General features: G+C 45.3%; 1 protein-coding gene across 2 annotated transcripts in view; it reads right to left on the reverse strand.

The window, feature by feature from the left end:
* The window catches only part of HDAC2 (histone deacetylase 2), a 43,064-nt gene that overhangs the window by 20,085 nt on the left and 129 nt on the right, over positions 1–22,850 (reverse strand). The window contains exons 1-5 of one of the 2 annotated variants that reach the window (XM_069974863.1): positions 22,540–22,835; positions 3,584–3,696; positions 1,962–2,079; positions 1,439–1,513; positions 650–788 (exon numbers count right to left, since the gene is read on the reverse strand). In XM_069974863.1, the coding sequence (XP_069830964.1) occupies positions 650–788; positions 1,439–1,513; positions 1,962–2,079; positions 3,584–3,696; positions 22,540–22,591 (497 nt within the window). In that variant the 5' untranslated portion in view covers positions 22,592–22,835. Of the gene's footprint in view, positions 1–649; positions 789–1,438; positions 1,514–1,961; positions 2,080–3,583; positions 3,697–22,539; positions 22,836–22,850 lie in introns of those variants that run through there. The other variant, XM_069974864.1, reaches the window with a different exon arrangement.

Below are 22,850 nucleotides of genomic sequence, written 5' to 3' on the forward strand. Positions count from 1 at the left end.
ACATTTGATGACATTGGAATGTTTTTGTAAGAGCTTTTCTTGTGGAAACCCTGATGCGGCCCAGCCTCACCCAGACTCTACCTCCAGCGGCCCCCGGGTAAATTGAGTTTGAGACCCCTGTCTTACAACCAGTTAAAATATCAGCTACAGGGGTTCGGAGCAGTAAGCTTTTTTTTTATTTTTTTATTTTGAAAACACCAAGGCCATTTGACATGGCCAGAATAGCCATCTTACCCCTTTATCTCTGTCATACGCCGATATACATTTTTACAACCGATGCCCCATGCAGTATATATACGTTCCTGATGTAAAAGAGTTTTAACAGGCGCTGTGCTGCACACGCACACAACCGTGTTGCACTGCTGCCAGTCATTAACTGCTTAAACGCTGCAATCTGTAGCGATTGTAGCATTTAAGGGAGTCATTGAGCGGAGCGGTACCTGTCAGTGACTGATAGGAAAACTGATCGGCACCTCCACAGCATTCCGAACAGATGGAGGAATACTACTTACCTCCATCCTGTCGGAACAGTGATCTGAATCTAGAGTCTGCCTTAGGCAGAGAACCAATTTTGCTGATGCAATTGCAGAACGAATACATAGACCAAGACACACACACAAAAAAAAAAAAAAAAGGAGTACAAACTCACTTTAGTAACTCCAGAATGGCAAGAACAATATCATTGACGTAACAGAACCCAGACGCTTCAGATTTCTTAGCATGGTGTAACCCTCCTGCCCAGTTTACGGCCATGTCTGTCTGCTGACGATTCAGTTTCACTGCTCCAGCTAAAAAATAAAAAGGAGCATTAACCGGGGGGGGGATTGGAATCATAGAAATAATAATAAATCTACACATCAAATCATTTTTAAAGCAGTAAGGGCCATTTACATGCATCAGTGTTTGGCGACAAAAAACGAGTACTGGTCAGCAAAATCTGCCTTCAAACCGCACATGACCAAACATTGTATAGCTGTAGATAAAATGTGAAGGTTCTCAGTTGTTGATGCCTTTTTGTGGCTAATTGAAAAGATGGCAAATGGCAAAAAGCTACCTGAGCCTGTGCATTAGACACGGCGGAGTCTAGGTAGTCTTGAAAGCTTACTATAGGTTATTAGTCAGGTTTTCAGTTAGGGACTAACATATATATGTTTATTTTATTTAGAAAAAAAGAAATTATATATAGTAAATAAATAAATAAATAAAAAAAAAAAAATTAATATATATATATATATATATATATATATATATATATATATATATATATATTATACACACACACACACACCTTTATATGTATACATATATATATTAAATGAATTATTTATTATATAAATTAAATCAATAGCTATAAATACATTTGATAAACTAAATATTTATAAGTTTATAAATAATTTAATAATGTAATAACAGCAACAACAACAAGCAGCACACTTACCAACAGATCCTCCAGTAGACAGCTGACAAAATTCAAACAGGCCATCAAATACAGGACAGTCCTCTCCTACATTGACTGAATAACACACAATAATATAGGTTACATTCAGTTCCACAGTGTCATGGCCCAAAGAGACTCAAGTCCAATTGTACATGATACCATATAAATGAGATGCTTCTCCCTGTCAAGCGAACAATCTTTTTTACAACCAGGACAAGACAAGCCCTACTCAGCCCTGAGAGTTTACTACAATCAACAGGGATAATGTTGTTGCAACAAATTTTCACTAGTTTGAGATTCCCACAATATTTCTAACTTCACAGGGTAAGGGGCCAGTCACATGTCCGCATAATACTGTTCTAGCATGGACGGTATTCTACAGACTGGACCACCTGGCATCAGAATTTATTATGGCGCAGCGAGCTCCAAAAATTCTATTCTAGTGACATGTTGGACAGTATTCTGCAGACGTGAAATGGCCCCTTATAGTAGAGAAATAGGAGAAGGTAAATAGATGACTTACATCTCTGCATTTGTTTACTGTACTCAGACATGTTGTCGGGTCTTATCGATCGCAAAAATTTTATGTATTCATCACTGTGATATTTAGTCATCTCTTCAGCTGTTGCCTTGTGAGGGCGCTAAGAAAAAAGTAAAACATGTTAAACAGTTAAACAACATATACACATGTTACATTACAATAATCAGGGACTTGCTTATTTAAGTAAGGCTAGGTTCACACTGCATTTTTGCTGTCCGTTTTATGTATACATTTAAATGGAAAAAAAAAAAAAAAAAATGGATGTAGTTGTATGCCATCTGTCAGGTATCAGTTTTCCATTGACTTGTATTATTAGGGGAAAAAAAAAAAGAAAAACAATTGAAAAGGATGCTTTTTTTACCATGTTTTTCTGTATATTTAAAGTTAAAAGTTTAAAAACATATAGAGTGAAGCGGATGAAAAAAATGCAAGGTAAACCCAACCTTAATGATGCGGAATAAAATATCAGCGACATTGCATCTCCTTGTAACTCTACACTGTGCTGTGATTACCACGTTCCGTTACCACCTTCTTGTCTAAGAGTTGCATCCTCACAGTCTTCAAATGTCAGTGCAGATAGAATAATATCAGACACTAGTAGTTTTTTTTTTCTTATCCCCATCTAGTCACAACTTCCACTGAGAAAGCCACATGACACCTTGTTTATTGAGGAACATAATACTGCGTTTACACGGAGCGATAATTCACCCAATCGATCGTTTAACGATTTTGAAGCAATGATTTGGTTTCTATAACGATCAGCGTTTAGACGAATAAATCGTTAGAAAAATGGTTTGAAAATTCATAAGAAAAATCGTTACTGCGATTGTTTTAAAGATCGCCTAAAGCCATCTTTTACATAGGGTAATTCGGTGAAAGACTTTACACTAAGCGAGCTGCGAATTTTTAGCGAACGACGATTTAAGAACATGTTAAAAGATCAAAATGAACGATTTCTCGCTCGTCGTTTGATCATTTGCTGTGTTTACACGCTACGATTATCGCTCAAATGCGATCGTTTATGCGAAAATTCAAACGATAATCGTTCCGTGTAAAAGCAGCAGAAGAAATTCACTTGTAAAGAGTTGACAGAGTGACATATGACGTGACATGTCAATTCTGTGCATTAGTATGTAGTATATAGTTCGTTAAATTTTTTTGTAAAACTAGCAAAAAAAAAAAAAAAAAAAAAAAAGAAGAAAATTTATAAAAAATTATCACTTTTTACTGGTAATTCAGATTCTAGGATAACAGCACCACAAAATGTTAAAAAGCCCCTCCTCACACTGTACAGCAGTGTATTATAAATGCAAGAGAAGGAATATCCGCGCTGTCATGGAGGATTCATAGAGACCAAATTACCCAATCAATTACAGGCAAACCACACACACCAGGTAGAGATTGGGAATTGGGTCCCACAGGGACAGGAAGAACATTACTTAAGTATTTGGGAAGGGGCTTTTTAACCTCTGTTCTTTTGGATGGGGACTGGGGAGGACACAAACTTTTTTTTTTACTACATCCTAAGCATATTTTCTAATAGAAAATAGTCTCAAAACTATCCTTACAATACAATGTAATACATGATATTTTCAAAGACTCACATAGATTTCCATCTTTCTGTAAAGTCCATAGTTCAGAAGCAAGTTGTGAGTCATTCGTATCCGATGAGGCTTCATGGGGTGCCCTTGTCCATAGTAGTAATTTCCAATGTCACCTAAGAAAAAAAAAAAAAGCTAAAGTTCTTTGTTTTGTAACTTATTTAAGCAGACAGTTTGCCCCCCCCCCCTAACTACCCATGCACAGAAGACGACCCCAACATAGCTGCATCATTGATCATTAAAAGGCAGATTCCCATTTCATAAGGTGATGGCATTCCGCCAAGATATGCTGATCAGTGACAGGGAGTTGCAGTGTAACATTGACTATCTGTATTCCTCATATGACTGATTTGTATTGTTTCCGTCGTCTTTCAAAAAAAAAAAAAAAAAAAAAAAAAAAAAAAAAAACCTCCCCAAAGCAGAAGTTTTCTATGGGTATTTGCCGCTACTCTGGACAGTTACTGTCACGGATAGAGGTGGCAGCAGAGAGCACTTTGTCAGGAAAGAATACACCACTTCCTTCAGGACATACAGCAGCTGAAAGACTGGAGATTTTAAAACAGTAAATTAAAATAGAAAAATAAATAAATCGCAGGTTACCCCTTTAAGATTTCAATAAGTAAAAGATGACTAGGCAGAAACTACCAAAAGAAATTACTGGGTTTTCCATTAAACACTTTTTTCTTTTCTACGAAACAAATCAGGGGCTTTAATCAATTTGCTGTTTTTAATGGTCTCATCTTTTTATGTATATTTTTTCTGTCATATATTTTACAAATAAGGAGAATAATCCATATAATACCTTAAGAATGTAGGAATAACGATAGAAATTTATATATATATATATATATATATATATATATATATATATATATATATATTTATTTATATTTATGAGTGGTACCTTGGTTTAAGAGTAACTTAAGAGAATTGAGAGCGTTTTGCAAGAAGAGCTCAGTTTTTCAAAATTGAGCCCCCTGTGCTGGGTGGGAGGGAAAGTCGGGGAGAGCAATGCCTGCATAGCGGGGTCTACAGCACTGTACTCTGACCCAGAAGTCTCCCTCACCTTACAAATTATAGCAGATCCACTTCAGGCTGGGGCTTGCATCAGGGGACAGGACTGGGGAGGTAATCTCTTCATAGCTTCTGGACAGAGTGCTGCTATACTGTGCCCACATCTGCCCTGCTTATACCTTCATGCTCCCTGCAGTCTGTCAGCCCTTGTTTCCCATCCTCTCCATTCCTGCTGTAATCCACCTGCACTCACACTCAGATATACACGCTGCTGCTATAATGTGCCTGTACAAACATAATACACCACATATGATTGCTATACTCTACAGTAATTTATACAACATATCCAGCTTTCTAAATGTTTGTTTCGTTTGTTTTACCTGTTATTCAGAATTAAATAATCATTATTTTTGGGGTGTGGAACCAATTGTCTGCATTTCAATGATTCCTTATAGGAAAATTTGCTTTGGCTTAAGAGTGATTTGGATTACAAGCACGGTCCCGGAACGAATTATGCTCGTAATCCAAGGCTCCACTATACGATATCTACCTCTCTATATCTCTCTCTCTATCTTATCTATCTATCTATATATATATATCTCTATCTATCTATCTATATATACACACACACACTGCTCCAAAACATAAAAGGGAACACTTAACACAATATAACTCAAAGTACATCAAACATCTGTGAAATCAAACTGTCCACTTGGTATATACACTGCTCAAAAAAAATTAAGGGAACACTCAAATAACACATCCTAGATCTGAATGAAATATTCACATTGAATACTTTGTTCTGTAGCTCAATGTGCTGAGAAAAAAAAAAAAAACAAGAAAAATATATATTTTATCACAAAAATCAATGGAAATTAAATCTATTAACCAATGGAGGCCTGGATTTGGAGTCACTTACAAAATTAAAGTTGAGAAACACACTACAGGCTGATCCAACTTTGATGTAATGTCCTTAAGGGGGTACTCCAGCGGGGGGCGGGGCTGGCGCACTTTTTAGCTGGGACCGGGGAGGAGGTGGCTGAGGGAAAACACGTCCACTCAGCTCCCCAGTTCCAGCGGCGGGTCCCGCATCGCGGCGCTCCGGTGCCCGTCCGCCCGTGAGTATTGTGTGTGGCCTCCACATGCCTGTATGACCTCCCTACAACGCCTGGGCATGCTCCTGATGAGGTTGCGGATGGTCTCCTGAGGGATCCCCTCCCAGAGCTAGACTAAAGCATCCGGAAACTCTTGGACAGTCTGTAATGCAACGTGACGGTGGATTGAGCAAGGCATGATGTCCCAGATGTGCTCAACCGGATTCAGGTCTGGGGAATGGACGGGCCAGTCCATAGCTTCAATGCCTTCATCTTGCAGGAACTGCTGACACACTCCAGCCACATGAGGTCTAGCATTGTCCTGCATTAGGAAGAACCCAGGGCCAAGAGCACCAACATATGGTCTCACAAGGGGTCTGAGAATCTCATCTCTGTACCTAATGGCAGTCAGGCTTCCTCTGGCGAGCTGTGTGGCCCTCCAAAGAAATGCCACCCCTATACCATTACTGACCTGCTGTCAAACTGGTCATGCTAAAGGATGCAGATCGCTCTCCACTGCATTTCCAGATTCTGTCACATGTGCTCAGTGTGAACCTGCTTTCATCTGTAAAGAGCACAGGACGTTAGTGGCAAATTTGGCGTTCTCTGGCAAATGCCAAGCATCCTGCACGGGCTGTGAGCACAACTCCCATCTGTGGACGTGGGGCCCTGATACCCTGTCTCCTGCTAGCGCCTCCAGCCTCTGGACACTATGCTGACAGACACAGCAAACCTTCTTGCCACAGCTCGCATTGATGTGCCATCCTGGATTAGCCGCACTACCTGAGCCACTTGTGTGGGTTGTAGAGTGTCTCATGTTATGAGTGTGAAAGCACCACTAACATTCAAAGTGACCAAAACCAAAAAGTGGATATTTTATTCAGATTTAGAATGTGTTTGAGTGTTCCCTTTATTTTTTGAGCAATATGTATAACTATATCTAAATACACGCACAAAAACAAACACATGGCTATGTGGGTGGGTATTTGGCAAGACGTCATGGGCTTCAAGGAAAAACAAATATTGAAGAACCACTGCTAGTAACACTATCCTGCCAAAGGTACATCTTCCTGGGTAGGTAAAGCCTCTAAGCAAGCTGTCAGCACTCACCTACTCCTCGTTCCCCGCTCGCTGCCGGCGCTATTACATGTGTCAGCAGCGAGCAGGTAAGAACCGGGGGGGGGGGGGCACATAGAGGCAGCTCCAGTGATCGCTAGAGCGTCCGGGCAGCCCATAGAAGATAGCAGCGATCTGCTGCCGCTGCTCCTATTCCGCGGAGCAACGGCAGGAGATCGATGCTATCATAGCAGTTTGTCTTTCAACATGTTTAAAGACTACAACAGACGTCATGTTCATGTCGGCTGATGGTTGTCTTCTATTAGGGTCCATTTACGCAGAAAGATTATCTGACAGATTATCTGCCAAAGATTTGAAGCCAAAGCCAGAAACAGACTATAAACAGAGATCTTGTCATAAAGGAAAGCCTGAGATTTCTCCTCTTTTCAAATCCATTACTGGCGTTGGGTTCAACTCTTTGGCAGATAATCTGTCAGATAATCTTTCTGTGTAAATCAGGGGTGGGGAACCTCCGGCCCGCGGGCCGCATCCGGCCCCTGAGACCTCCCGATGCGGCCCGCGGCCCGCAGCTCCCCTGTGATGCTCGCCGCTCTGCTGGGGAAGAAGCCGTCATACACCGCATCCTCCGGTGTCTGCGACAGCTGCCGGACACCGGAGGATGCTGTCTGTGCCGGCTTCTTCCCCAGCAGAGCGGCGCGTGTCTTTAGTCTCTTGCGGGCCGCGCGCGATGACGTCATTTCATCGCGCGCCGCCTGCAGGAGAAGACCGGCACAGAGGACCTGGGAGAGAAGAGGACCTGGACTGCGTGGGAGCGGAGGTAAGGTGAGTGGGATGTTTATTTTTTTATTTGGGGGTTAACTAGGATCCCAGGGACATGACTGATGGGGGGGACAACTAGGCTACCAGGGACATGACTGATGGGGGGACAACTAGGCTACCAGGGACATGACTGATGGGGGGGGGGGCAACTAGGCGACCAGGGACATGACTGATGGGGGGGGGGGGCAACTAGGCTACCAGGGACATGACTGATGGGGGGGGGGGGGGGGGGGACAACAAGGCTACCAGGGACATGACTGATGGGGGGGGGGGGAAACCTAGGCTACCAGGGACATGACTGATGGGGGGGGACAACTAGGCTACCAGAGACATGACTGATGGGGGGGGACAAAAAGGCTACAAGGGACATGACTGATGGGGGGGACAACTAGGCTACCAGGGACATGACTGATGGGGGGGGAATAACTAGGCTACCAGAGACATGCCTGATGGGGGGGGGAATAACTAGGCTACCAGAGACATGACTGATGGGGGGGGGGGGAATAACTAGGCTACCAGGGACATGCCTGATGGGGGGGGGGGAATAACTAGGCTACCAGAGACATGACTGATGGGGGGGGGGGGGATAACTAGGCTACCAGGGACATAACTGATGGGGGGGGGGGGGACAACTAGGCTACCAGGGACATGCCTGATGGGGGTTAACTAGGCTACCAGGGACATGCCTGATTGGGGGGGGGGGGGGGGAATAACTAGGCTACCATGGACATGCCTGATGGGGGGCGGGACAACTAGGCCACCAGGGACATGCCTGATTGGGGGGGGAAGGGGATACCTAGGCTACCAGGGACATGCCTGATGGGGGGGGACAACTAGGCTACCAGGGACATGACTGATGGGGGGGACAACTAGGCTACCAGAGACATGACTGATGGGGGGGGGGGACAACTAGGCCACCAGGGACATGACTGATGGGGGAGACAACTAGGCTACCAGAGACATGACTGATGGGGGGGGAATAACTAGGCTACCAGGGACATGACTGATGGGGGGGACAACTAGGCTACCAGAGACATGACTGATGGGGGGGAATAACTAGGCTACCAGGGACATGCCTGATGGGGGTTAACTAGGCTACCAGGGACATGACTTGGGGGTTAACTAGACTACAAGGGGCATCACTGGGGGTTAACTACAATAGCAGGGGCACTAGGGGAACAATACTATGCCTTGTCCTGGGTGCTGCAAACCCCCGCTACTAACTGCCGTGCACGGTATGCGGCCCTCGAATGATTTTATTAATGCCCGACCGGCCCTCGACATGGAAAAGGTTCCCCACCCCTGGTGTAAATGAACCCTTACACAAGACTATGATTGCCCGTAACGGCAGACAGTATCGGACTGGCCCACCAGAGGACCCTCCGGTGGGCCCCCAGCTTTACAACATGCACAAGCACTGATTCACATGTCTTTTCTCATTGTTTCTTTTTTTTTTAAAGAATTTATTTAACATTTTGCAATAAAACAATACGTACAAGGCGTGAACACAGGCATATAAAGGCACCAGTACATAGATACACAGCAGTGAAGAATGTAAAACCAGCAAACAAAGAAATTAAACAGGACACAGTGCACCGGCCCTCAGGAGAAAAAAAATCGAGAAAAAGTCGAGATGAAAACGCCAAGTCTGAGGAACAGACACAGCACACACACACACACACACACACACACACACACACACACACACACACACACACACACACGGCACCCCTCTCCCCGAAGGACCAGACCATTAAATTGTAGCCCTACAACGTGATCACAGAGGTATTACACATTAGTAACTTCCAAAGATATCCAGTATCTTTTTAAATTTTGGGGGCACTTCCTGCTCTCATACAGAGCCTGATACAATGAAACATATTTATTAACTAATTGTATCCAGTGCGATAAGGATGGCAAATCTGAGCTCTTCCATTCCATGATGACCTTGCGGGCACAAAACAAAAGAAACCGAATAAACATTCAGTAATATTTTCTGTGGATCATTTCCTCTGGTGGGCCCCAGATACCCCACTCCGACACTGACGGCCGATAATTGTTTTGTGTAATAGGGCCTTAACTGAAGCTTGAAGAATGTATGTGGGGAACTCCAGGCAGCAGCCCTACAGATTTGTTTTAGAGACTGAGGCTCTCTGTACGTGATCAGTGGCCACATCTTGAGCAAAGTGTGCCCCAAACCCTGAAGGGATCTCTGACCACCACGCTCGGTAACAGGAGGAAAATGTCTGCTTAATCCATCTAGCTATAACCTTAGAAGATGCAGCTTTCCCCTTATTTCTGCCATGGAACTGCAAAGGAAGGTTGCTGGAGAGTCTCCACTGCTCTGTGACGTAGACGTCTTCTAACATCAAGACAATGGAATCTAGTTTCACCCTCATTGGACAGGTTAGGGCAAAAAGAGGGACCACTTTAGGAAGGAAGGCTGGGTCAGGAGATGTCCTATTCTGTCTTCTCTAAGACAGCTGCTAGCTGCCTGTGCTATTACATGCACAGACAGCATGCGGGGAGGAGGGAAAGGGGCCGAGCGGAGCCGCCCAGGCGATCCTTAGGGTCCTATTCCACGGGCGAGCAGGGCCCGATCAACGATGTAAACGTTTACTGGGCCTATTCCACGGCACGACAATCGTTAGCAAGGGCTACAGGGACATCGTTACCGATGTCCTTGCAGCATACATTACCTAGCAGGGCTTCTTCTCCTCTCAGTCTTCCTCCCCGGGTCCTGCGGAGCAGCATCAACTCCGGAGCGACCTGACTGAGCTGTCAGACCGCTCAGCCAATCGCTGGCCGCAGCGGTCCCGGACAGTGATTGGCTGAGCGGTCTGACAGCTCAGTCAGGCTGCACCGAAGCTGATGGTGCGCTGCAGGACCCGGGTAGGAAGATGGAGCGGAGAAGCCCTGCTAGGTAATGTATGTTGCTTCTCAAATCGTTGGCCGCCTGCCGCGCACCGCTATTCCATGAAGCAATGCGCGGTGGGTGACCGATGATTTTAAGTTTGGGCCTAAATAAACCATCAGCCGATGACACGATCATCGGCTCATAGTTTTCTCTATTCCACAGAGCGATATTCGCTCTGTGGAATAGGCCTCTTAGATCGAAACTCCAACTCAGGAATTTCTGATGTTCAGGACAGACAGGGATACAATAATACGCATCCTTGAGATTGAGGGTAGCCATGTAACAATCTTTACAGATTCGCAATGGGAAAGAAGATCGATTTCATCCTGAACCTTTCATAGGGCAGGAATTTGTTAAGAGTTTTAAGGTTAATAGTACAAAAAGTAGCACACGGCATCCTGACCAGGAAGAAAGAAAGTTCGCTCTCTTAGTACAGGAATCAAGGCGTTTTTTTCCATAAGAAATTGTACCTCAGGTTCCATGGCAGACCAGGGAAGTTATTTATAATACTGGTGTAAAGTGGATCTGGCTCAGCAGCTTCTTCCTAATGTCCTACATGATTTAGGGGTGACTTCCAAGTGAATAAGGAAACATATAAAGCAGATTCTCCTGTGTGCGCAGTGGATGCAGCCAGTCTTCACATCCTGAACAACTCAAAACTACACTAGATGGGGTAGGTGGTCTTATCCTGCTGCTGACAATCTATGTTTCTAACTAAATATTCACCATACACAAAGAAAAACTGCCAACAATGCCAGATCTCTGTGATAAAGAAGCCAGCCATTGGCCCAAATTTATGAGTTCTCTATCAGCGTCTGTGCTTCAGAATCATCGCTGCCCCATGGAAACTCCCTGCTCAGCCAGTCCTCACTCACTGATTGGCCATGTGGGGCCGTGGCATCACAGGATTGGGAGCACGGCAAGGGAACCTTGAGCTGTGACAATGCACTGGATTTCTTTTACTGTTGCCCAGAATACCCCTTTAATTTGAGCCTCTCTCTTTATAACATACACACAGCCTGCTGTATTCATACTAGTCACACAAGTAGCCTGTTGCGGCCATAGAACAAAACGCACGCAGCCTGCTGCAGCCATTGTAAGCACACATATGCACAAGCCTGCTGCAGCCATAGCACACTGAAGAAAAACACAATCTTCTTCCAGAGAGAAAACATCACATTGAGGACAGAGGTTACTTATTACACTGCTGCGCATATACAGTCATCCAGCATCAAGGAAGAGCCAACAGCGATTGAAATGGTTAAATAACTGACATTAGTGGGATCGCTATTATCAATCATTAGCAATGGTGGTTTGCTGTCCCCCTCCACATACCACTTTCCCTGCCTAGTCTATTTTTATCCCCTTCCTGACTGCCCTACATTAATAAAGTGCTGTTAATGCCATTCTATATCATTACATGGAATGTGTAATTAGAAAATGACCTATTGTTTAAAGTGTAACTGTCATTAAAAAAAAAAAAAAAAAAAAAAAAAAACTTCTGACATGTTTGCATCAGTCCGGGGCCAGCTGCTGAAACCCCCACTAATCGCTAGAATGAAGGGACAGACACGCTTAGCCCCTTCATCTCTGCTGTAACTGCTAATACGAGCAGTCTACGAAATTATAATGGGAGCCATTTGGTCCACCAGAAGTTCCATAGGCTCCCATTATAAACGCAGACCACTCATATTACAAGTTTACAGCAGAAAGGAAGGGACAGAGCACGCACTGCTGAACATGTCTGCCCCTTCATTCTAGTGATTGGAGGGGATCTCAGCCCCTAAATCCCGACCGACGCAAACAGAAATAGTTTTTTTAAATTATAGCTAGACTTTAAGGCATACCTGTCCCTAGAAGTTAATTTTGGACATGTCATCAAGGAATGTCAAAAGTTATTGATCAGAGCGGGTCTCACTGCTAACACCCTCTCTGATCAGAAGATGTTGTCGGGGAAAGATTGGGGCAATGCAATGCAATCTACGGCTGGTGGTGCAGTCCATCAATATTCAGAACGTAAGTCTATAGGAAACAATTGACGGACTGAGACACCAGCTGGGGAGAGGATCAATGCCATGATCATTCCCCAATTAGATCGTCTAATCAGAGCAGGTGACAACAGCGAGACCCACTCTGATCGATAAATTTTGATGTGTCTGATGACATGGCAAAAGTTCATTTTAGTGACAGTGCCCATTTAAATCAAGTTTTTATAATATACATTAAAAACATTTAAAAACTTTTGTGCCAATACAAATAATAGTGCGTTTTTTTCTGCTAAATAAAGATGCAGGATACGCAGGTATTTTATGTCTTGTTGCTTTACCAAGTGCATATTGTGGTCATTAGCATTAGCAAAGTAGTATTGAGCAAACCTGTCAAAATGTGACACGTCTATATATCGATGGCCCCTGGCTGCTAGTGACCGTGGGCTACTTAACCATTTAAATGCCTCTGTCAAAACTGAAAGCTGCATTTAAATGTTATTAAAATGCCATCTCTGGTGGTCTAATAGGGGAATAGGTCCCTACCACAAAGCGATCACTGAAAGCCGATCCATTCTACAGCCCAGGTCCTCTTCTGTGTCGAGGCACTGTCCCTTGGATTGGTGATTGCTACAGGTTGCCTTTTAAACAGCCTGTAGCAATCGAAAGCAGATCTCATGGATGTGTGTAAAAAAAGTTTTTTTTTTTTTTTTTTACACATTATAATATATATTTTTTTTTATTTATATATATATATATATATATATATATATATATATATATATATACTCATTTATTTTACACACCCATTCCATAATGAATGTTTAATTCACTCCCACACACCTCATACAGCCCTACAGCCTGAAAGATAAAGAGTTCTAAGTCATAATGGAACAAGGTAATAAACAAATTAAATTTTTTTAATGTTTTAATTTTTTAAAGGTTAATGTTTTCATTTTTTAAAGGTAGTAAAATAAAAATTAGATAAATTAGATATGATTGTAATCCTATTGATTTGAGCAATATAGATAACACATTAGTTTTACCACATGACAAACAACGTAAACATTTCAAATATCAGATTTTTTTTTTTTTTTTTAGTTTTGCAGCATATTTTATATAAAAATGGAGTGTCATTACAAAGTACAATTGGGATCACAAAATAAAATAAAAAAAATTATAAGGGCCTGTAGATAAAAAAAAATTAAAGCGCTATGGTTTATTAAACATGAGGAGGGAGAAAAATTAGCAAAATCCAAAATTCACTGTGACATGAAGGGGTTAAAAGGAATTTCCTTCATCTCTGAAGTCACATGGGCGCAGCAATGACATGCACTGTGATGAGATGCTTCAGCAGAGTACCCCTATCAGAAACACTGCCTTAAAGGGGTATTCCAGGGTAAAAGTAGGAGATCGCAGGGAGTCCGACCTCCGTATCCATCCGCCCCCATCAATTTCGGCGCTTTGTCGTTTCCATAGAAATTAATAGAGCCACTGGTGCTGTACCCACGGCTCTATTCATTACACATTACTGACCCCCCCCCCCCCCCCCCCCCCCCCCCCCCCCCCCAAATCTCCTACTTTGTTTTTCCTGGAAATATCTCTTTAATAAGGCTGAGATCACACTGCTGCCATAGGCTCCATATAAAGTCTCTGTCAGCAATTGATTTTCAGATCAGACCCCCCCCCATAACATGTGACTGATCTGTAGGACCCAATAACGATACTCAAGTAATGTCAAATAATAATACCCCCGCAGTCAGAGTATTAATGCCCCCTTCCCCAATAATAACCTCCCCCTTTCCTAGTAAAAATTCCCCCTGTAGCCATTATTAAGGCCCCCTTTACAATAACAACAGCCCCTGTGGTCTAATAATAATGCCCACCCTGTAGCCAGATATGCCTGCTCTAGACAGATAGGCCCCATGTAGCCAGGTATGCCCCCTTCAGCCAGGTATGCCCACTGCAGCCAGGTATACCCACTGCAGCCAGGTATACCCCTCGTTGCCAGGTATGCGCACTGCAGCCAGATATACCCCTGGTTGCCAGGTATGCCCACTGCAGTCAGACATGCCTCTTGCAGCCAGATACATCCCTAGACAGACATCCGTAGGAGCCAAATATGTCCCCTGCAGCCACATATGCCCCTTTGTACTAGGTATGGCCCCCTGCAGTCAGTTATATCTTGATGCCAGGTATGCTTCCTGCAGCCAAATATGCCCCTAGCCAGGTATGCCCACTGTCGCTGAATTCGCCTCATGGAGCTGGATATGCCTTGAGCCAGATATACCTTCTTGCAGCCAGACATGTCCCTTCACAGCCACATAATTCCTCATGTAGCCAGCTACCTCCCCCTTACAGATACATACCTCCTCCTTGTAGCCAGATATATGTTCCCTCACAGCCATATACCCCTCCTCTCTTTGCAGCCAGACACCTTCTCACTCTAGCCATATTATCTATCCCCATGTAGCCAGATAAATGTCCCCTAACAGCCATATAACTCCCTTCTGTAGAGATACATGTCTCCTTGCAGCCATATAACTCCCCTCTGCAGCCAGATACATGTCCCTTTACAGCTATATACCTCCCTTCTTGTAGCCAGATACATGTCCCCCTTGCAGCCACATACCCTCCCCCCCACCACTACCTGTAGCCAAATACATGTCCCTTTACTGCTATATACCTCTCTTATTGTAGCCACATACACTACCGTTCAAAAGTTTGGGGTCACCCAAACAATTTTGTGTTTTCCATGAAAAGTCACACTTCTTCACCACCATACGTTGTGAAATGAATAGAAAATAGAGTCAAGACATTGACAAGGTCAGAAATAATGATTTGTATTTGAAATAACATTGTTTTTACATCAAACTTTCCTTTCGTCAAAGAATCCACCTTTTGCAGCAATTCCAGCATTGCACACCTTTGGCATTCTAGCTATTAATCTGTTGAGGTCAGCTGGAGAATTTGCACCCCACGCTTCTAGAAGCAGCTCCCACAAGTTGGATTGGTTGGATGGGCACTTCTGGCGTACCATACGGTCCAGCTGCTCCCACAACAGCTCAATGGGGTTCAGATCTGGTGACTGCGCTGGCCACTCCATTACCGATAGAATACCAGCTGCTGCTTCTGCTGTAAATAGTTCTTGCACAATTTGGAGGTGTGTTTAGGGTCATTGTCCTGTTGTAGGATGTAATTGGCTCCAATCAAGCGCTGTCCACTGGGTATGGTATGGCATGGCGTTGCAGAGTGATAGCCTTCCTTATTCAGAATCCCTTTTACCCTGTACAAATCTCCCACCTTACCAGCACCAAAGTAACCCCAGACCATCACATTACCTCCACCATGCTTAACAGATGGCGTCAGGCATTCTTCCAGCATCTTTTCATTTGTTCTGCGTCTCACAAACGTTCTTCTTTGTGATCCAAACACCTCAAACTTGGATTCATCCATCCGCAACACTTTTTTCCAGTCTTCCTCTGTCCAATGTCTGTGTTCTTTTGCCCATCTTAATCTTTTTCTTTTATTGGCCAGTCTCAGATATGGCTTTTTCTTTGCCACTCTGCCCTGAAGGCCAAAATCACGCAGCCGCCTCTTCACTGTGGATGTTGACACTGGTGTTTTGCGGGTACTATTTAATAAAGATGCCAGTTGGGGACCTGTGAGGCGTCTGTTTCTCAAACTAGAGACTCTAATGTGCTTATCTTCTTGCTTAGTTGTGCAACGCGGCCTCCCACTTTTTTTTCTACTCTGGTTAGAGCCTGTTTGTGCTGTCCTCTGAAGGGAGTAGTATACACCATTGTAGGAAATCTTCAATTTCTTAGCAATTTCTCGCATGGAATAGCCTTCATTTCTAAGAACAAGAATAGACTCTCGAGTTTCAGATGAAAGTTCTCCTTTTCTGGCCATTTTGAGCGTTTAATTGACCCCACAAATGTGATGCTCCAGAAACACAATCTGCTCAAAGGAAGGTCAGTTTTGTAGCTTCTGTAACGAGCTAGACTGTTTTCAGATGTGTGAACATGATTGCACAAGGGTTTTCTAATCATCAATTAGCCTTCTAAGCCAATGAGCAAACACATTGTACCATTACAACACTGGAGTGATGGGCCTCTATACACCTATGTAGATATTGCACCAAAAACCAGACATTTGCAGCTAGAATAGTCATTTACCACATTAGCAATGTATAGAGTGTATTTGTTTAAAGTTCTCTTCTAGTTTAAGTTATCTTCATTGAAAAGTACAGTGCTTTTCCTTCAAAAATAAGGACATTTCAATGTGACCCCAAACTTTTGAATGGTAGTGTACATGTCCCTTTACTGCTCTATACCTCCCTTATTGTAGCCACATACATGTCCCTTTGCAGCCACATCCTCCCCCCCCCCACCACCACTTGTAGTCAGATACATGTCCCTTTGCAGCCACATTCCCCCCCCCCCCCATACACACACACACCACCACCATTTGTAGCCAGATACATGTCCCCTGGTAAGTGCCTACATTTGTCCTTGCAGTCAGGGTTTCATGGCAGGTACTAAAGTAGGAAGGACAAGGCTGGTGGGAGGAGCTAGGGGAGGGTGGTCTCGGAGCTGTGACCCATCAGTGACGCTCCTGAAGCCATGCAACCGATCGGCTTCCGTTCCCTAGCAGCATCACCAAGCCCCGCCCCCTGTACAGAACACTGAGGAGCTAATGCAGGGGGAAAGAAAGGTGGGTGGAGTCAGGAGTGGCGGTAATTGGCGTCAGGACATTGCTGAAGGCGCCACATCTCCCTCAGTCTACTGTGTACTCTAAGTTACTCTACCTGTTGAAGTGGTGAGTGTTTCAGCCCCCCCCCCCCCCTATTGGTTTACTTATGGACTCATTACTTTTATCTCTCACATCAGCAAATATTACGAACAAACTATTATATATATATATATACACACACATACATACATACACACACACACCTTCTATGCACTGTTAGCACTTAATACATTATTCAGTCATGAATATGGATGTATGTTGCACCCTATAAGAATGGACCATTGACCATCATGCATTGCTTAAAAATGGCTGAAATGCTTCCTTTGGATGGAATAAATCCCTTGGGGGAGATTTATGGCAGTCTTACAGTAGGAATGTCCTTTGTTGCCCATAGCAACAAATCACAGCTCACATAGCAACCAATCACAGCTGAGCACTTATTACGGCTTGTAAGCTTGATACATAAACAGCAGTGGCAGTTATGATGACATCACAAGCACAAGGCTCATGATGTCACACATGGGGCGGATTATACAGCTGTAGCTGAGGCTTCTGCTGTTAGTTACAGGTTGGCAGCATGAAGAAGACGCGGCCAGGTAGGGAGCTCTTCGCTGAGGCCTCGTTCACACACAAGATTTTAGCAAATACATGTGTGAACCTGGCTGAGCAGGACGTCCAGATGCCAGATTTCTTTAGAGGCGCACATCTTTTAGTACATTTGGAGAAATTTACAACATGTCCAAGACGGTATAAATTTTCACCATGGTAAATCAGGCACAAGATGAGGCCAGCCTCAGCCAGTCAGCGACTGCAGCGGTCACCTGTAGAGTGGAGCAAACTTCCAGCATGAGGCACTTCATTAGCGGTGGCTGCTGAAGTTGGATGTAGCCCTAGGAAGTCCTGAAAAACATGGATACATCCCTGCATCAAACTTCAGCAGCCACCGCTAATCAATTGCTGCACGCTCAGGTTCGGATGAGCGTGCTCATGGTTTGCTTGACTCTAGTGACCCGCTTTAGGGTACATGCACACTGAGGAATTCTTGCCGATAACTCACCACTCGCACCTGCTTGACTCTCCGCTCATGTCATAGACTGTTATATGCTCAGGCAGATTCCGCTGTCCACCCAAAGAACTGACTAAGGGAAAAAAAGATGTTTTTTATGCCACACGATGCCGGGAGATGAGCGGCAACTAGTCACCTGGGTACGGAGCTGTCTATGACTAGTTACGGCTCCCTGCCTATCACTGCAAAGTGCAAGGATGATTGACAGACAGAGAGGCCGTTAATGGACGCTGACAGACAGAGCTGTGACTAGTCCTGGCCAGCTCCGCACCCAGGTGACTAGTTGCCGGCCTTGTGTGGCATAAAAAAAACACATCTTTTTTCCCTTTGTAAAGCTACTGCTGCAGCCACAACTGTTATGCCCCACGTGCTGCACAACTGGTACTGTACTATACTGTGCTGCTGGGAACCATATCCGCACAATCATTGCTGACTGGTTCCCTTTACGGGGTTGTCTGGGGAGCGCACATGCTGGCCATGGCGTATGGCGGGGACACGGTGCAGCCACTGGACATGGTATGCGAGCGATACCACCGATACGTGGAATACCAGGACTAAGACCCCCTTACATTAACCTATGTAGACACGCTGGTATTTCATGTATACAGTCGTAATACACACCATAGTAATCTGCACTGTACTCTACAGGTGACGCTGTCCCAAATATACAGCAGAACGGCCACTAAAGTCTACGACGGCTTCAGAAAACACAAGTCATCCTGAAGAATCTTCCCAACTACACAGGTTACACAGCTGACATGACATATGCACATATACACATCAGATGGGCGTCCGGCGATCGCGGCTTCTGCCAATAACTTCTAATGTGTACAGCGCCGTTATACCACCATTCCTTATAGACAGCTGCCATCAGCCTCCATGTACTGTGTACAGCGCAGGTATACCACCATTCCTTATAGTCAGCTGCCATCAGCCTCCATGTAACGTGTACAGCGCCGTTATACCACCATTCCTTATAGTCAGCTACCATCACGCTCCATGTAATGTGTACAGAGCAGTTATACCACCATTTCCTATCACCCTCCATGTAACGTGTACAGCGCCGTTATACCACCATTCCTTATAGTCAGCTGCCATCACCCTCCATGTAACGTGTACAGCGCCGTTATACCACCATTCCTTATAGTCAGCTGCCATCACCCTCCATGTAACGTGTACAGCGCCGTTATACCACCATTCCTTATAGTCAGCTACCATCACGCTCCATGTAATGTGTACAGAGCAGGTATACCACCATTCCTTATAGGCAGCTACCATCACGCTCCATGTAATGTGTACAGCGCAGGTATACCACCATTCCTTATAGGCAGCTACCATCACGCTCCATGTAATGTGTACAGCGCCGTTATACCACCATTCCTTATAGGCAGCTGCCATCAGCCTCCATGTAACGTGTACAGCGCCGTTATACCACCATTCCTTATAGTCAGCTACCATCACTCTCCATGTAACGTGTACAGCACTGTTATACCACCATTCCTTATAGTCAGCTGCCATCAGCCTCCATGTAATGTGTACAGCGCAGTTATACCACCATTCCTTATAGTCAGCTGTCATCACTCTCCATGTAATGTGTACAGCGCAGGTATACCACCATTTCTTATAGGCAGCTGTCATCACTCTCCATGTAACGTGTACAGCGCCGTTATACCACCATTCCTTATAGGCAGCTACCATCACGCTCCATGTAACGTGTACAGCACCGTTATACCACCATTTCTTATAGGCAGCTGCCATCACCCTCCATGTAATGTGTACAGCGCAGTTATACCACCATTTCCTATCACCCTCCATGTAACGTGTACAGCGCCGTTATACCACCATTCCTTATAGTCAGCTGCCATCACCCTCCATGTAATGTGTACAGCGCAGTTATACCACCATTCCTTATAGGCAGCTGTCATCACCCTCCATGTAACGTGTACAGCGCAGTTATACCACCATTCCTTATAGTCAGCTGCCATCACGCTCCATGTAACGTGTACAGCGCCGTTATACCACCATTCCTTATAGTAAGCTGCCATCACGCTCCATGTAACGTGTACAGCGCCGTTATACCACCATTCCTTATAGGCAGCTACCATTACTCTCCATGTAACGTGTACAGCACCGTTATACCACCATTCCTTATAGTCAGCTGCCATCACCCTCCATGTAACGTGTACAGCACCGTTATACCACCATTCCTTATAGGCAGCTGCCATCAGCCTCCATGTAACGTGTACAGCGCAGTTATACCACCATTCCTTATAGTCAGCTGCCATCACGCTCCATGTAACGTGTACAGCGCCGTTATACCACCATTCCTTATAGTAAGCTGCCATCACGCTCCATGTAACGTGTACAGCGCCGTTATACCACCATTCCTTATAGTAAGCTGCCATCACGCTCCATGTAACGTGTACAGCGCCGTTATACCACCATTCCTTATAGGCAGCTACCATTACTCTCCATGTAACGTGTACAGCGCCGTTATACCACCATTCCTTATAGGCAGCTATCACTCTCCATGTAATGTGTACAGCGCAGGTATACCACCATTCCTTATAGGCAGCTACCATCACCCTCCATGTAACGTGTACAGCACTGTTATACCACCATTCCTTATAGGCAGCTACCATCACTCTCCATGTAACGTGTACAGCACTGTTATACCACCATTCCTTATAGGCAGCTGCCATCAGCCTCCATGTAACGTGTACAGCGCCGTTATACCACCATTCCTTATAGGCAGCTGCCATCAGCCTCCATGTAACGTGTACAGCACTGTTATACCACTATTCCTTATAGGCAGCTACCATCAGCCTCCATGTAACGTGTACAGCGCCGTTATACCACCATTCCTTATAGGCAGCTATCACTCTCCATGTAACGTGTACAGCACTGTTATACCACTATTCCTTATAGTCAGCTGCCATCACTCTCCATGTAACGTGTACAGCGCCGTTATACCACCATTCCTTATAGTCAGCTGTCATCACCCTCCATGTAACGTGTACAGCGCCGTTATACCACCATTCCTTATAGTCAGCTGCCATCAGCCTCCATGTAACGTGTACAGCGCCGTTATACCACTATTCCTTATAGTCAGCTGCCATCAGCCTCCATGTAACGTGTACAGCGCAGTTATATCACCAATTCTTATAGGCAGCTACCATCACCCTCCATGTAATGTGTACAGCGCCGTTATACCACCATTCCCCTCCATGTAACGTGTACAGCGCAGTTATACCACCATTCCTTATAGGCAGCTGCCATCACCCTCCATGTAATGTGTACAGCACCGTTATACCACCATTCCTTATAGGCAGCTACCATCAGCCTCCATGTAACGTGTACAGCGCCGTTATACCACCATTCCTTATAGGCAGCTGCCATCAGCCTCCATGTAATGTGTACAGCGCAGGTATACCACCATTCCTTATAGGCAGCTACCATCACCCTCCATGTAATGTGTACAGCACTGTTATACCACCATTCCTTATAGGCAGCTGCCATCAGCCTCCATGTAACGTGTACAGCGCCGTTATACCACCATTCCTTATAGTCAGCTACCATCACTCTCCATGTAATGTGTACAGCGCAGTTATACCACTATTCCTTATAGTCAGCTGCCATCAGCCTCCATGTAACGTGTACAGCGCCGTTATACCACCATTCCTTATAGGCAGCTGCCATCAGCCTCCATGTAACGTGTACAGCGCCGTTATACCACCATTCCTTATAGGCAGCTGCCATCAGCCTCCATGTAACGTGTACAGCGCCGTTATACCACCATTTCTTGTTGGGGGTAATCGCTTTCGCCAGCCTCCATGTAATGCCTATGGCCCCCTTACTTCAATGGTCAGTTGTCAATTTTACGGCAGGCCAGAAAGCAGCAGCAGCAGCACAGCCTGCAGGTGGGAAGCCTCCCCATGACACTAGTAGCAGCCTGCACTGCCTTGCCCAGCCGCAGAGGGCGCTCTCTCCTACACCCATCTCCTCTCCTGAGCTCCTAACTCCGCGGCGCACTTGTAGCGGCAGCCATCAGCCCGTGCTGCCCGGCCGTCCCTGCCATCTCCCCCGGAGGCCTCACACCTCCAGCTCGGGCCCAGCTCCGGCATCTCAGCAACCTGCGCCGCGGCCACCTGAGTACACGGGCGGCCCACAGCAGCGCCCCCGGGCGGGAGGCCTCGGTCCAGAGCCGCTACTGCCCCGGCACCCGCTCTTACCATCATAATAGTAGCAGACCTTCTTCTTTCCGCCCCCCTGACTGTACGCCATGGAGTGCTGCGCGTACGCTGCTTAGACTGGGAGCTGGCGGTGCACGGGACAAGCCGGCTATCACCGGGATACGCTCTGCCACCCACGGCTGCCCGTTATTCGGTGATCAATGAGAATTTCCCGCTCGGCCGGGGACGCGCACACACATATACAGACACGGTACAGACAGAAGTGGGAGGGGCCAAGTGATGGAGTGGGAGGAGCTCTGCGGAGAGGAGGCGTCACCCGTCATTTCGAGACCACGAAGGAAGGCTGCAGG

This window comes from Dendropsophus ebraccatus, chromosome 6, assembly GCF_027789765.1.
Source record: "Dendropsophus ebraccatus isolate aDenEbr1 chromosome 6, aDenEbr1.pat, whole genome shotgun sequence".
NCBI lineage: Eukaryota > Metazoa > Chordata > Amphibia > Anura > Hylidae > Dendropsophus > Dendropsophus ebraccatus.